We start from the raw sequence: 16,007 nt of genomic DNA, 5'->3' as shown, positions 1-16,007 counted from the left end.
GGATTTGTGGCTGTCCATCTTGCCTCACTAATCCCTAATCCAATCCTCCTTGGCCAAGGGCAGGTGTCCCACTCTCCAGACTTGCACTTTTATTTCTAAGGACAGATATTGCTCAGGACCAGCCTTAGCAGGCTGTTTACTTAGTTCCAGAGCAAAAGTGACACTCAAAATGGCAGGAAGAGCTGCAGCACCTTGAGTTTTGCAGGGGGTTTAGGATAATCTGCAGGATTTTAAGGGTAAATTTGTGGCTGAGGTTTTCCCACAGGCACCAAAAGGAGACACACAGGCAAACACATCAGGCAAACGTGGCCTCCTCTGGTGACTTCCTTAAGATGACTTTTAAAGATCAAGGCATAATAAAGTCTGGCTGCTTCCCTGCATGTTGGTTAATCCCTTGCAACTGTCAGGTAAAACAGATTTGAGAAGCAATGGAATTCATCTGCCCAACTCTGGTGACATTTCAGGCTAATCTGTGTTTAAATCCTTCAGGCTGCTTGGAAAAGTTGACCCTGGAGGTGCTTTTTTACATGCACTTTGCATATTTCTTCCATCCTCTCTGCCTGGCTCCCTGATGGTGTGGCTCCTGTCAGTGCTGGCTCATGTTCAGCTCACCCAGCGTGAGGCAGGCTGATGGACTCAAGATGCTGGGTAAACAGGGAAGGATGCCAGATGAAATACTAAAGCCTTCTGTGCAGGTAGTGATGGACAGGAGGAGGTTACAGGTCCCAATTAATGCAGTTATCCTCTGCTGCAGACAGGCTTTGAGGAAAAGCCTTTGAGTCTCTTTAACCAAACCTTCCTCAGCTCTGTCTTTACCACTTTTCCCCTCTTTCACACACTCTGAGAAGCACAGAATTATTAAGGTTGGGAAAGCCCTCTGAGATCACCAACTCCAATCATCAACCCAACTCCAATCATCAACCCAACACCACCATGGCCACTAAACCACACCCCCAAGTGTTATGTCTAAACAATTTTTGAACACCTCCAGGGATGGTGACACTACCACCTCCTCCCTGGGCAGCCTGTTCCAAACCCTGACCACTCTTCCAGCCATGAAATTTTTCCTAAAGTCCAACCTAAACCTCCCTTGGTGCAGCTTGAGGTCATTGCCTCTCGTCCTGTCACTTGTTCCTTGGCAGAAGAGACTGACACTCACATCACTCCAACCTCCTGTCAGAGAGTTGTAGAGAGTGAGAAGCAATCCCCTCAGCCTCCTTTTCTCCAGGCTGAACAACCCACAGCAGTCCCCAACCAGCCCATGGGACAGTATTTGATGTTTCTGCTCCGTTTCCCTTCTTCATTCCTTGCCCAAGAGTCAGCACATAGTAAGATCATGAGCATGACAAACCAGCCTGCTACAGCCTGAGCTTTGCATCAGGCCATCCAACCATGTGGTGTTTGCAAAGCCATGAAGGAAGGCAGAGTTCCCTCTCCCTTCCCTGCTGCACTCCTGCTTGTTTCAGACCCCCACGTGAAGCCCCAAGCCCCATGTGCCATCCCTGCCTTGGTCCTGCATCTCCAGAAGCAGCAGCTCAGCCCTCACCACCCCTCCCCTCCACCTCAGAAGCAGGTCTGGTGGTTTTAATTTAGCCAATTTTCACCTCTGCTGCTTTCTTTAAGAGCCATTCCAAGGCTGCTTTGCCACCTAATGTGTTAAGCACATGGAACCCTTCTGCTTTATCACACTGAGGTGACCTCCCTTGTCTGGCTGGGACAAGCAGAGAGATACTTGAGAATTCACCTCCTGCTTTGCTGTCTTCCCCTCCTGGCAGCTCTGTGGAAGGTGTTCTCCTACCTGATAATGCATCAAGGTGTTCAGACGCTTCCAGTCTCCTTCAATCTTGGTGGTGATGTCTTCATCTTGCAGGACCACGCGAGCGATCCGGCCCTGCCGCCACTCTGCAGGAGGGGCAAACAACCAGGCAGAGGTGATGGTCAGAGAGGGAAAAAGCCACCAACAGGCTCTACCCACTTCTGGCTCAAGGATCTAGTGCACAGATGAGCCTGTAGAAAAGCCTGTGGCCCATCAGCCAGGAAGAGGCCCCTGGAGCAAGCTAAATTCCCAGCAGAATGAAGGAAGCGTCAGGAATCATTTCAGGAATCGTTAAAGCCCCATCCCTGGAGACATTCAAGATGTGGCCCTAGGCAGCCTGCTCTAGTTGGAGGTGTCTGACTGCAGGGGGATTGGACAAGAGGACCTTTGAGGGTCCCTTCCAACCTGATGCTCTCTGGGAATCATTTGCTCTGTGGTCAGTGGACCATTAGCTGATCCCACAGAGCTCAAAACCTGCCCAGCAGGAGCAGTGCTCATTCCTCCTAGGGACAAACACACCTATGGTGGTGTGCAGCCTGAGATCTACTCTTCAAGCTCTGCAAACCCCACCAAGAATCACAGATCAACCCCTCTGATCCTCCCCCTCCATGAGGCAGGGAAGCTCCTACCCAAGTCCATGTCGACAGCTCTTGGTCTTTGTGAGTAAGGGACATTTTTGTACACTGCATCGAGGATCTTCTCCTTGACTTGGGTGATGGTGTCACAGTTCAGCACCTTCACAGGGATCTCTGGGCTGTTCTCATTGTCTGGATTCACACAGTTTAGGATCTGGAAGGGAAGGAGAAACACAGCATGGTGTAAAGGGTGAGCAGCCAGGAGAGGTGCAGCCACACATGTCACAGCAACCCATCCTCATACAAACCCCCTGCAACCCTCATCACATCACTGTCCCTTTGCCAGGACAGGAGTCCTGGGTGCCCATTTTCATTTGCTAGAGGGAGAGTGGTGCTCAGTGCATGAGAAGATAAAACCTAAAGAGCTGAGCTCAGGTGATTTGTGCCAGCAAATCTGGGATGTACCTGAGTCGGGCATGGGACTACCAGCAGGAGGTTTCACTGCACCAGCAACGCTTCTGCCTCAGGGTAGTGTCCCAATCACTGGCCTAAAGTCCAGATCAGCTCATGTCCAGGTGGGGAGGACAGAAGGGCTTCAATGGCAGCCTCTACAAGGATCACTCACCAGAGTCTTGTACTCAATCTGCTGCCTGATCAGCTTGTCCTCACTGAGGGAGTAGCGAGCTTCTCCTGTGATGGCATCAATTGGACCTTTCTCCATCTGCTGCTTGATGGCACAGTAGAGCATGAAGAGTGGCTCCCCAGCACATTCCTACACAATGAGACAGACAGCAAAACTAACACAGAGGTGAAGGTGCATCTTCTCCAGGGCCACTGGCCTGCACACAGTGAATCCTTTTGCACATGGTTAATGCAGGCAGAGGCAGAGTTCCATCGACTCCGTCTTTAGAATGTCCAAGCTCAGCCCCTAGCACCTCCTGGAGAGGGCAGCCAAACCCATGAGCACCCTGGCTCCATGCATTTGTTGGTTTTGGCTTGGTAACTCTCCCCTGAATCCACATGGCCGTAAAAAAAACAGGAATTTGAGATCTTGATCTCATTGTTCCCTCCCATGAAGCAAATTCTGTGGGGCTTCCAAACCCACAAATGAAGTTAGAGAGCAGCCTGGGAACAGAGAAGTGAGAATTTCTCCTAAGTACTTCAGAGGTGCAACAGCAACTCCAGGACATGAGAATCACATCAGGAGATCTGAGGATTGAAGAAGGCTAAGCATGAGGCTGTGACAGCTTGACTCAGCCCATGGAGCAGCAGCCCCAGCTGCAGGCATCTCCAAGCAGATTTCAACCTCCCTTGCCCTGCTGCTACATCTTCTGACTTGGAGATTGGCTGCAGAGTTTCAAGCTCAGATTCCCCCCAGGGATGGCTGGTGGGGGAGACAGCAAAGTGTCAGCAAGGGGTCAGCTCCATCCCACCCCTCCTTACCTTGAGGAACTTGTGGAGGAGGAAGGCAAACCAGTTAGTCAGCATCTTCTCAGCCACCGATTCAGTCCTAGAGAAGCCAGCAGGCCATGGGTGTTAGAGAGAAAACCAAACCACGCATCAGAGATCCCAACTCTCCCTGGCTGGCACCACCCAGCTGGGCCCTGGCACAGCTCTGAACTGAGCCATAGCCCTGGAGCTGGCAGCAGGATGTGGCCAGCACTGTGTCCCCCCCCTCCCCATCAGCATGGGAGAGCTGAGAGCAGCCTGCCCAGCTGACAGCCCTGCTGGGGCTGGGGACAGGGGGCTGGGGACAGGGAGCTGGTGACACTCAGCTCCTTGCACGTGGTGCAAATTACAGCCTGGCTCTCTAAATGACTGGGATTTGCAGCAGTTCCTGGCAATCAGAGACAGCAGAGTGACAATGGCAGAGAAATTACAGCTTTCTCCCCAGCCCCACCCAGTGTCCTCTCCCCACATTGTGCCCGAGATTATCTCTAATTTAAATACAAAGGCTCCTAATGAGAGGTTTGAATGCAGGCTCTGCAGGAAGAGGAGACTGTCCTTAAAGCACCACAATCCCTTTTCCTGGGACAGGGACAGGATGGTGGTGCTGGTGGTGTCACAGGGGCAGGGTGTCACAGCTCACACCTGAGCCCCAACCACGTAGCTCATGCTGGGGGTGGCAGGTAGGGCAAAGCTGCTCTGCCAGCTGGGACCATAGAATGGTTTCAGTTGGAGAAGACCTCTGAGACCATCGATCCCAAGCATGGTCCTGAGCAGCTTGGCTCTCTGCACTGCCAGCCTTCCCCTCATGCCACCTGTGATACCTGCATCTGCTCCAAATTTCAGCAAGGGAAGCAGGATGGACTCAACACTCTGCCCTCTGCAGCACACTTTCCTTTGGGACCAAGCTCTGCTCTGCCTTCACCATGAGCTTGGAGCATGGGTCTGGACACCTCTGCACCTTCATCCCCCTGGCCAGCAACTCTGCTCCTGAATCATGTAATCCTTAAGGTTGGAAGAGATCTTTAAGATCATCAAGTCCAACTGTTGACCCCACACCTCCATAGCCATGTCCCACATGCCATGTCCATACATTTCTTCAACACCTCCAGGCATGATGACTCCACCACCTCCCTGGGCAGCCTGTTCCAATCCCTGACCACTCTTCCAGTCAAGATTTTTTTTTCCCTTATCTCCAAGCTAAACATCTCCTGGCACAGATCTTGCAGACTGGCTTACAGACAGGAGCCAGAGATCTACAGCAAACCAAACCTGACACCAGTCAGTAAAGAGACCTGGGGGGTGTGGGGGGGTCACATTATCCATCATCTCTTTGGATTGCAACATCTGCCAGAAATTTGTGAAAATGTCTGCAGGTCCCCAAAGAATTTCAGCCAGAATTGATTAACTGCCTAAAAATTCCTCCTTACAAACTGACACAGGCATTGTTCTCTGCTTTAAAACGTTTCAGTCACCCAATTAAGGAGGAGAAGCAGCAGCACCCTGCCTGCCAGCCAGGGGAGAGGCAGTGAATCAAACCAGAGAAGAGGTGAGAGGCTCAGCCAGTGATACCTTCAGGACTTCAGGGTGAATATTAATTGAATCAACAACTTTGTTCAGAGAATATTCAATTAAGCATTGCCAAGCCTCCCCATTAGCCCCAGCAGGGAAGTGATGCTGTGTCCTGTCCTGCTCACAGCCTGACACTGAAAAGGAAGTGAAATAAGGAGTGACAAAGAAGTTGGGGGGGATGTTGTGTGGGAGGAGGTATCAGATACTCCCCTGCCTGCCTGTTCCCTTTTCTTTCTTTCCCAGAAGCACAAGTTCAGCTGAATGGAACAGCAGAAAGAAACTCCTCAGAGCATTGCTGCCACATCCCATTCCTCCTCACCTTAGAACCACAGAATTGTTTTGGTTGGAAAAGACTTCTAAGGCCATCGAGTCCAACCATCAACCCAACCCCACCATGGCCACTGAACCTTGGCTCCAAGAACCATGGCCACGATTCCTGAACACCCCCAAGGGATGGGGACTCCACCAGCTGCCTGGGCAGCCTGTGCCAATCACTGACCACACTTGCAGAGAAGCAATTTTTCCTAATCTCCAACCTAACCCTCCTTCTGGTGCCATTTCAGGCCATTTCCTCTTGTTCTATCACCTGGTACTAGGGAGAAGAGACCAACCCCCACTTCAGGTTGCTCAAGGACTTGGAGGAACCCTCCTCACCTTGACCACATCACAAGGGCAAAGCATGATCCAGAGATGACTTTGCAAGGCAGCCTGATGCCAGCAAGCAGCACTTTGGCTGCTCCTCCGACTCTGTGAGGCACCAGGAATAAACCAGAACTAAACAAAAAAGAGCTGAGGGACCCCCAGAAAAATAAATATGGATTTTTATTAATTTTCCCTTGCTCTGTCTAGGTCTCTGAGCTGCTCTGTGCTGTGCTCTGTGCCAGTTATTTGATTTAATGTCAACTTTCTTGCTGTCTCCCGTGAGGGGTAGGCATGGAAGAAAGAGAGAGAGGGGGAAATGAGGAAGAAAGAAAGAACTGAGTGTCAGTTATCAACCACTGCCACCAGAGAGCTCACAGAAATGAAAGAAAAAAAAAAAAACCAGCATCTCACTTAGTGGCTGATCATTCCTTAGCAAGTCAGAGCAAGATGTTCCAGCCTGGGCTCTTTTGTGCCCCCCAAACCCACTTGGGAGCCTGTGGGGCACAGGGCTGTGACTGGCTCCAGCTGGGGGTCTAATAGGGCTTGAGGTGATAAGGGCTGATGGCTTCACGTTATAAGAGGGGAGATTTAGACTGGATCTAAGGAAGAAATTGGTTATGATGAGGGTGGTGAGATGCTGGCATAGGTCCAGAAAGGTGGTAGATGCTCCACCCCTGGAGACAATACACAGAGCCATAGAATGGTTTGGGTTGGAAGGGACCTCAAAGCTCATCCAGTCCCAACCCCCCTGCCATGGGCAGGGACACCTCCCACCAGCCCAGGCTGCTCAAGGCCTTGAACACCTTCAGGGAAGGGCCATCCACAGCCTCCCTGGGCAACCTGTTCCAGTGTCTCCCCACCCTCATTGTAAAGAATTTCATTTCCTAATCTCCATTCTAAATCTCCCCTCCTCCAGCTTCAATCCATTCCCTCTCATCCTATCACTCCCAGCCCTTGTAAAAAGTCCCTCCCCAGCTTTCTTTTAGCCCCTTGCAGGTACTGGAAGGATATTCTAAGGTCTCCTTGGAGCCTTCTCTTCTCCAAGCTGAAGAGCCCCAACTGTCCCAGCCTGTCCCCCCAGGAGAGGTGCTCCAGCCCTCTGACCACCTTCATGGCCTGCTCTGGAAGTGTTCCAGCAGCTCCATGTCCCTTTGGGTCCTGGCTGTGCTAGGACTTGATCAGCAGTGCCTGGCTGTCATCTCACTGGAGCAGGTGGATGAAGGCAAGGGGAGGATTTCACAGCTCTAGGAGAAATTCCTGGATTCCTCCAGCCATAATGAATATCCTTGACAGGAAATTGCTTTAACTCTGGCTGTGTTTGTGGAGGCAATAACTCATCTCAGGGAAGGAAGCCCTCTTAATTTCCCCTGTGGTTTGATGAGTGGCTGGGAAGGAGTCTCCTGCCTCAGCCATCAATAATGGCTTTGCATGGTGCTCCAAAAAACACCTGGCTGGTGGTCAGAGCTCCTCCTCACAGCACCCACCAAAGAGATGGAGCCATGGGCAGCAGCAACAGCGTGGAGGTTGATGGTCCTGTGCTAGAAGTCTGCAGAGGATGGGTTGCTGTCAGAAGGGGTCCAACACCTTTTCCCTGATGGCTCCAAGGGCATTTCCCATCTCAGAGGTACTTTACTAGGTCCTGAGTGCTCTCCTCATCATGGTATCACCACAGCTCCCTGGAAACAAGGACCCCAAGTACTGTATAGACATGCAAGAAATGAGCCTCCTGCCCTTCAGAGCCTGAAGTCCAGTGAGGTGACCTGGAAGAGCTGCATCTCTGCTCCTCCAGACCCTGAGCTAGCCTGGTCCTTGTCAGTGTGGGATGGGGATTTCAGCTCTCACACTGTTACACAGCCTCTCTGCTTCTTGACTCTCTTCCTTCTGGCTGGGGGATGTCAGGGGGGAGTCCTTCTGGCTGGGGGGGGAGGCCCCTTGGGGGAAGCACAGGGGGCTTGGTTGTGCTTTTCCGTTGATTGTACATGTTGTGAATAGTGTCTGTCTGTACAGATTCATTGCACTGCATCACAGCTTGCAGATTTGCTTGCAAATACAGCTTGCATTTGCTTGCAGACTGAGCTAGCCTGGTCACTGTCAGTGTGGGAGGAGGATTTCAGCTCTCACACTGTTCCACCAGGCCAGCTCAGCACGGGGGGGACGGACACTTGCCTGGAGCCCTGTCCCCTCTGCCTTACCTGCGCAGCAGCAGCTTGGGGTGGTTCTTGTTTTCCAGGTTCTTCTCGATGAGGTCTGAGAGCAGCTGCTTCAGCACATCAGTGGCATACTCCAGCTTGCCCTGCAGGCCTGTCATGATCAGTGAGGCCACGTTGCCGCGGTCCCGCATGGAGAAGCTGCGCTGCAGCTCCAGCGTCCGGATGAAGGTCAGCAGGAAGACCTTGTTGTTGAGCAGCTGAGCAAAGAGCTTCAGGGCCTTCTCCACGCTCTGCTGCCCGTTCCCTTGCACCTGTGGGGGAGAAGAGCAGGTCCATCAGCCAAGACAAGAACCATAGAGTTGTCAGGGTCGGAAGGGACCTCGAGGATCAGCCGGTTCCGACCCTCCTGCCATGGGCAGGGACACCTCACACCAGAGCAGGTTGCTCACAGCCACATCCAGCCTGGCCTTAAAAACCTCCAGGGATGAGGCTTCCACCACCTCCCTGGGCAACCTGTGCCAGTGTCTCACTTCCCTCATGGTGAAGAGCTGGAAAGTGGAGCAGGGTGGATTTGGATTGAAGATTAGGAAGAAGTTCTTCACTGTGAGGGTGGCGAGATGCTGGAAGAGGTTGCCCAGAGAAGCTGTGGACACCTCATCCCTGGAAGTGTTTAAGACCAGGCTGGATGAGGCTTTGAGCAACCTGGGCTAGTGGAAGGTTGGCAGGAGAAGGTTGGCAGGATAGTTGGAAGGGCTAGGGCAGGAGGGCAGGAACTGGCTGATATTTGAGGTCCCTTCCAACTCAAACCATTCTGTGATTCTGAGATGTGGGAAGACAAGGGACTGGTGGGCAGCCCTGCACCAGCCTGGGGTCACTCTGCCACCATTGTGGGTGGGATGAATGGTTTAATCTTCAGGATTCATGGTTTAATCTCAGGTGCACAAGCCACCATCCCATCTCTCAGGGTCTCAGCACCCCTGAACATAGTCTCTGGCCACCCTTTCTGTCCTCCCTTAGCACCTCAGCACTGAATCCCTGCTGCAAGCTGCACTCTCTGCATGCCACGAAGCTGCTGCTCTCAGGCTAACAACCCTGCAAATGACACAGAAGTTTGCTTGTTCTGCACAAAAAAAAAAAAAGTGACACTCTGGTAAGTAAATGAAACACTAATTTAGACTATTGCTTTATTATGGGACAAGTGTAAGAAAAAAAAAAAATTAATTGAGGCTTTTCCAGCCCAGTTGCAGCTTCAAGTAATTCATTACAAGTGAAAATGATGAACAACATCAAGCAACTCCTCACCAAACATCTTGGAGTCTTATGTATTGGTTTTACTAACATTATGTAATTAAGCAACTGTGTAATTGGCATCACATTTATCACTTCTGCAGCTCTGTTTTTTCTTTCTTTCTTTTTTTTTTTTTTTTGGTTTTTTTTTTTCCTGTTAGGAAAACAAAGAGAAAAAGCTTCATGTTTGTTTGCAAGAGCAGCAGCTTCTTTGGCAGCTGAAACAGCAAATCATGGAATGGGTTGGGTTGGAAGGGACCTTCAAGATCATCCAGTTCCAACCAGGGACACCTTCCACTAGCCCAGGTTGCTCAAGGCCCCATCCAACCTGGCCTTGAAGACCTCCACAACCTCCCTCTGCAACTGCATGCATGGAATTGAAAAACTCAGGGTGCTGGAATGGGCTTTGAGAGGTTGGTTCAGAGCCTGTGTGAGTTTTACACTGGCACAGGTTGCCCAGGGAGGTGGTGGAAGCCTCATCCCTGGAGGTTTTTGCAGCCAGGCTGGATGTGGCTCTGAGCAACCTGCTCTAGTGTGAGGTGTCCCTGCCCATAGCAGGGGGATTGGAACTAGATGACCCTTGAGGTCCCTTCTAACCTTGACAATTCTATGATTGACCAACACTCTGTTCAGTGTTGGTGGCCCCCTGGGAAGGAAGCTGGTTTGATGCTAAATGGTGCCTGCCTGGAAAACCAATGCAGCCTTATGGAGCACAAACAATGAAGCCCTGTTCCTCTTACATCTCTGGCTGGAGATTTGGGCCACCCTTGGGACTGTGTGTAGGCCACAGGACTTCCAGGATTTACTGGAGCAATGCCAGGCTCCAAGGAGGAGCATTGAGCCTGGTACCTCTGAGCTTCCCAGATGGAGGAACAGCAGCCCCACATTTGGTGGCAGATCATGTTTCTTGGAGCACCATCATTTGTTTCTTGGCACTCTCACAAGTGAGCAGAGCCCATCTGCAGGGGGATCTGAAGGCCTCTTGTATGCTCAGGGGAAAATCTTATCCATGTATTTACTCCTACTGGTGGGTAAAGCAGGGAGATGGAAGCTTTTGCCCCCAGCCAGGGGCAGAGTGGCCATGCCTGGGCACGGTGCTTGCCCTCCTGTGGACATGGCATGGAACAGCAGCAGCAGGAGGATGCTCCTGCCAAGATGCTCCCAGGCTTACAACCTTCCCCTCTGCACCATCAGGTGGTTAAGGAGAACTTTAAAAGGACACTGAGAACTTACCTGCTGTGATTTGCTGCTGGCTCAGAGCAATATAAAAAAAAAAAACCTCATAAAATAAAACTAAAGCAACACCAGGGAGAAGAAACCAAAAGGAATCAAGCAAAGTGTGGTGGAGATAAAAACTGTAGCTTCTTAGCTACAGTGAACTCAGGGCTCATGCCACCAACCACAGTGCCTCTAGTAAGATCTGAGGTGGATCTAAGGAGCTTAAAGGTTTCCCTCTGGCTTCCCTGAGGGCTCAGGGAAACTTGGAAGGGCTGGAGCACATCCTGCTGTGGAAAGGCTGAGAGAGCTGGGTTTGTTCAGCCTTGAGAAGAGAAGGCTTAGGGGAGACCTTGTTACCATGGACCAGGACAGGATGGAGATTCTCTTTTGACAAGGACTCACATGGCAAGGACAAGGGGTGATGGGGACAAGCTGGGGAGAGTCTCATTGGATTCCAGAAGAGAATTTGTCACCATGAGAAGAGTCAGGGATTGGAATCATCTCCCAAGGGCAGCACTGGATCCCCCTGCACTGGGCCATTTTAAGACTCAGCTTGACAGGCTGCTGGGGCCAGCTCATTCCAACTCCACCATCACCTAGAGAGGTGGGACTGGATGATCCTTGGGGTCCCTTCCAACCTGGCATTCTGGGATTCTGTTGCTCACCTCCAGCTCCCTCAGCACAGGGTGGTCCTCGATGCCAGGGAACAGCACCCTCATGGCATATGTCCGATAGTCCAGGTAGGGGATCCCAGAGCGATCCAGGTCACTGGTCAGCTCGTTGATGTCTGTCTGCAGCTCTGCAAAAGCTGTTCAGAGAGAGCAGGAAGCACCTAATGGCATCAGGTTACTCCAGGGGAGGTCCAGGTTGGACATTAGGAAAAAACTTCTCTACCAGAAAGGTTCTCAAAGGCTGCCCAGGGAAGTGCTTGAATGCCCATCCCTGGAGGTGTTTTAAAGCCATCCAGGTGTGGTGCTCAAGGATTTGGTGTAGTAGTGGCCCTGCTAGAGTTAGGTAATGGTTGGGCTTGATGACCTGAAAGTGCATTTCCAACCAGAGTGTGAAATTCTGGGTGAGAGGGGAAGCTGAGCTCTGGGAGCTGAGGCTTTGGGGAGGGCTGGCTGCCTGCTCTCCTTGGGGCACAGCAGCAACCAAAACTGGGCCAGCTGAGGAAAGTGATTCAGAGGAGCCCTTGCTGTGTGACTCAGACAGACCCCCACCCTTGGAGGCTCTGTGTCAGCAGCTGAGAACAGGAGAGCACAAGCTGCACAGAGCAGATGCTGAGAACAAAAGCTGCCAATGAATTTGTATGCAGCTCACAGTGGTGTGCACACACCTACAGTACCTTTAAAGGCTGCAGATCAAAATGAGGATCTATTTTCATAACTTGGTGCCTCCCATATTTTCCTTTCTTCTCCTCCTCCTCTATCTACAGTTGCCAAAAGAATCCAGCTTGATGCAGATCAAACCCAAGCAGGAACTGCCAGGCTGCAGGGGTCAGCAAGGAATTTATTCCTCCCCTTGCAGCGACACCAGAGGGTTACCCAGCTCTGCCTGTGTGCATCCTCCCAAGTGTGGGAAGCTGGCTCAGTAAGGTCCTCTGCATCCCACCTGGCTGTGTCCATGTTGAGCTGTGGTGTCTCCTGACTAGATCCCATGTTTTGTCCCATCCTTTCATTGCTACCCTTTTCAAATCAGCTGAACAAATGCAGTGCAACTCTCCCTCTACAGCCAGCTCACACCATGAAATGTGCAGCTTTTGATTTGCCTTTGAGTCCCTAAAGCTCCCTTCCAGCTGGAAGGACAAAGAAACAACAGCAGCACCCGCACAGGATCGGTGGGGTTGGAAGGGACCTCTGGAGATCATCCAGTCCAAGCCCCCTGCTAAAGCAGGGCACCCACAGCAGCTTGCCCAGGATCACAATGGCCAGGGGGGTTTGGAAGCTCTGCAGAGAAGGAGACTCCAGAGCCTCTCTGGGCAGCCTGCTCCAGGGCTCCAGCACCCTCACAACAAAGTTTTTCCAAGTGCTTGAGGAGCTTCTTCCTACCCTTCAGACCAGCTGTGACTGCTCTGGGCTCACACCTTATGGAGTGGAGAAGGGACTGAACCAGCTGTCCAGCTCTGCTCCCCTCTGTCTGCTTTACACACAGCAGTCCAAACCTCCTCCACTCCCTACTTCTGTGCTTGTGTTGAAGCCCCTCACACTAAAAGGCCATGAGACAAGAGGACATATTGTGCTGGCCACCCTGGGGCTCCTCTTGTCCTCGTGCTGTGATCCTACCATGTCCCTTAAGCACAGCCAAGCTCTAATCCTGTTCCCTGTACAGCAGGCAGCAGAGCTGTGCCTGCCACTGACACGTTTGTCACAGGCACCCTGCTGAGGTGGGACAGGCTGGGGCTGGGGTGGAACAGGCTGGGCTGGGGTGGGACAGGCTGGAGCTGGGGTGGGACAGGCTGGGGATGGGGTGGGACAGGCTGGGGCAGGACAGGCTGGAGCTGGGGTGGGACTGGCTGGAGCTGGGGTGGGACTGGCTGGAGCTGGGGTGGGACTGGCTGTGACTGGGGTGGGACAGGCTGGAGCTGGGGTGCAGAGCCCCAGAGCACAGCACACAGGCAGTGCCCAGCCCTGGGCAGTACTGACCCTCCTTGCACTCCAAGGCCACTCGAGACTCCAGGTTGTCCATCTGCATCTGCAGCCTCTTGAGGGTCAGGTCGTTCTCCCGGGACTTGCGCTTGTAGGCGATGAGGACGATGATGACGATGATGAGGAGCAGGCTGCCTCCAGCTGCGATGCTGACGATGGCAGGCAGGGTCAGGAGGCTGTCTGAGATGATGCTCACTGAGCCAGGGGAGAAGATGATGCCACCAACACGTACCTGCAAAGGAGGGAAGCAGCAGCTTGAGGTGAGGGTGGCAGCCTGTCCCCGAGCCCTGTCCTTCACACCCCATGGGCTGTACAGATCCCTGTCTGGAGAAGAGGAGGCTGAGGGGAGACCTTATTGCTCTCTACAGCTCCCTGAGAGGAGGTTGCAGTGAAGTGGGGGGTTGGTCTCTTTTCCTAGGATCAGGTGATAGAACCAGAGGAAACAGCCTGAAATTGTGCCAGGGGAGGTTTAAGTTGGACATTAGGAAAAATTCCTCTCCTGCAAGAGTGGTCAGGGATTGGAACAGGCTGCCCAGGGAGTGGTGGAGTTTCCATCCCTGGAGGTCTTAAAAAAACCCTGTGGCCATGGCACTTGGGGACAGGGTTCAGTGGCCATGGTGGTGTTGGGCTGATGACTGGACTCAATGATCTTAGAGGTCTTTTCCAACCAAAACAATTCTGTGATTCTAAGAAAGCACTGAACCCTCTCCATTACAGCACAGACTACAGCAGCTCAGATCACCTTCAAACAGAGGGTGCAGCTTCTGTGAACACAGGGAGGCTTCAGCTCATGATGAATGTGCCAGCCTTTCACTATCTGGGCTTTGTTCTTATTATCTGATGGCTCCATGTGACTTTCATTTTCTAAGCTTTCAACTCCCTTTTGTAAGCTATGGACATTAGCAACCCAGTGATCATTTAACTGACAAGAAACCAGAGCAGCTGGAAGGAAAGAACAGAGATGGGAAGAGAAAGCCCCACGTGAAAGCCATGGAGCAAACACACTGCAGGCCAGTGCCAGGACAAGCTTCTCTTGGATGTGCCCTGGCCACAGATGCAGGCAGCTCTCTCAGCCAGGTTGGGCTTACTGTTAAACCACACTGTGATCAGCTGAATGGGTTTTGGATGCTGAACTTGAAGGGAAAGAAATCACAATTACAATCTCAGCTGGGCTCTACTCAAGCACTTCAGCAGCTGGGTGCTTGGTGGATCAGAGGAAACAGCAATGGCCAAAACCCAAGCAGAGGAAGACACCAACTGTTATCCTGGATGAAGCCATGATTCAACTAGCCCAGCATTCAGATGTCCCTGGCTGCTTCTGCTTCAGGAAAAGACAAAAGCTTTCCAGGCACTGAGCAGCTCAGCTCTGGTTCAAGGACTGAGAAAAATCCCTGCAGCAAGGAGAACACAGCCCACTGAACACGGTCTCACCTACCAAAGGAAGAGCAAGCAGCACCTGAGAAAGGCTGGCACCTGCTGCTGAGGCACTGCCAGGCAGATTTGCTCTTTCTAGAAGCCTCTGATAGCAGGTGGTGAGTCTCAGGGAGGGAAGAAGCTTCTTCATGCTAACCCATACCAACATTTTAAGCTTCCAATGAAGCAACCAGGAGGATCCACAATCTACTGACCCTTGGGTAAGAAATTGCACTCAACACCTGAGTGACTCAGGGAGCTGGAAGAGGAGAAAGGATGTGAAGGAAGACAGGAAGGGATGCTGGCAGGAGGGTTTGATCCCTCACCATCACTTTGTGCTGTCCAGTGAGATTTGGTGGCTCACACAGCAGCTGGGTCTCGGAGACAGTGACTGCGCAGGGAGTCTCTCCGATCAACACGGTGTAGTTGAGCTTTGCTCCTCCAGCAGCAGGTGGACACAGGTTCCTGCCCTAGGGACAAGGGGAGAGAAGACTGTACAAAGATGCAGCACATTTCTGCAGGTTTCATCTCCCCCCCAGCACGCTGCAATCAATGGGGACTCAGCCTATCAAACCTCGTTCTCCACAGGAGGTATCAAAACTCCTCTCTCTGGGGATGCTTTTATCTGCTTCCCACCAGTAAGGGTCTCCTTACCTTCAGGATGATGGGTGACCCTGGCTTCTGTTCCAGCACACCAGTTGGGCTCAAGAGTTCAAATGTTGGGTTGGGGTAGTAGATGAACTTGGTGTCATTGTAGACCAGGAGGGCCTGCACGTTGTTGAAGATAAACCCAAACTCATCCGGCCGCTCGACGGCATCCAGCCCGGGGCGGTACTCAGTGGTGAGGGGAGGAGCCAGGCAGGCCAGGGCTGTGGAGTTCACCACCTTGCAGACCTGTGGGGAAGGTGATGAATTGGTATACAGCAAGGAAAAACTCATCCTGACCTGGACCATGGAGTTCTGATTGCTTAAATGGCTCCCTGAAAAGTCCATGGACTGAAGTTTTGTTGGCACCATTCAAACCCTGGCTCGATGCACCGCAGCCATGGTTTGGAGGGATCTGCTTCCCCCCCTGCACTGGTGGAAAGAGGGAAGAGTGAGCTTCAAAATGAGCAGTTTAAAGGTGTTGGAGGCTTGCACAGGGCCCTTTTTTTTTAATTTTCTTTTTTTTTTTTGTTCCCAGTTGCATCCTCTTTGGCAAAGCTACCTTTGAAAGGGAGCCATAGGGAATACCTGGCCCCTG

At 52.0% G+C, this 16,007-nt stretch overlaps 1 protein-coding gene across 1 annotated transcript in view; it reads right to left on the bottom strand.

Annotated features, from left to right (window-relative positions):
• Positions 1-16,007, bottom strand: part of PLXNA2 (plexin A2) — a 180,122-nt gene that overhangs the window by 11,936 nt on the left and 152,179 nt on the right. Inside the window, exons 17-25 of the mRNA XM_054395915.1 lie at positions 15,419-15,658; positions 15,091-15,234; positions 13,349-13,583; positions 11,372-11,514; positions 8,244-8,512; positions 3,835-3,901; positions 3,017-3,163; positions 2,446-2,605; positions 1,799-1,902 (exon numbers count right to left, since the gene is read on the bottom strand). Of these exons, the coding sequence (XP_054251890.1) occupies positions 1,799-1,902; positions 2,446-2,605; positions 3,017-3,163; positions 3,835-3,901; positions 8,244-8,512; positions 11,372-11,514; positions 13,349-13,583; positions 15,091-15,234; positions 15,419-15,658 (1,509 nt within the window). The remainder of the gene's footprint in view (positions 1-1,798; positions 1,903-2,445; positions 2,606-3,016; positions 3,164-3,834; positions 3,902-8,243; positions 8,513-11,371; positions 11,515-13,348; positions 13,584-15,090; positions 15,235-15,418; positions 15,659-16,007) is intronic.

This window comes from Indicator indicator, chromosome 35 (assembly GCF_027791375.1).
Source record: "Indicator indicator isolate 239-I01 chromosome 35, UM_Iind_1.1, whole genome shotgun sequence".
In the NCBI taxonomy this organism is placed as follows: Eukaryota; Metazoa; Chordata; class Aves; order Piciformes; family Indicatoridae; genus Indicator; species Indicator indicator.
The sequence above is the reverse complement of the archived record's forward strand: the minus strand, read 5'-3'. Positions and strand labels throughout refer to the sequence as shown.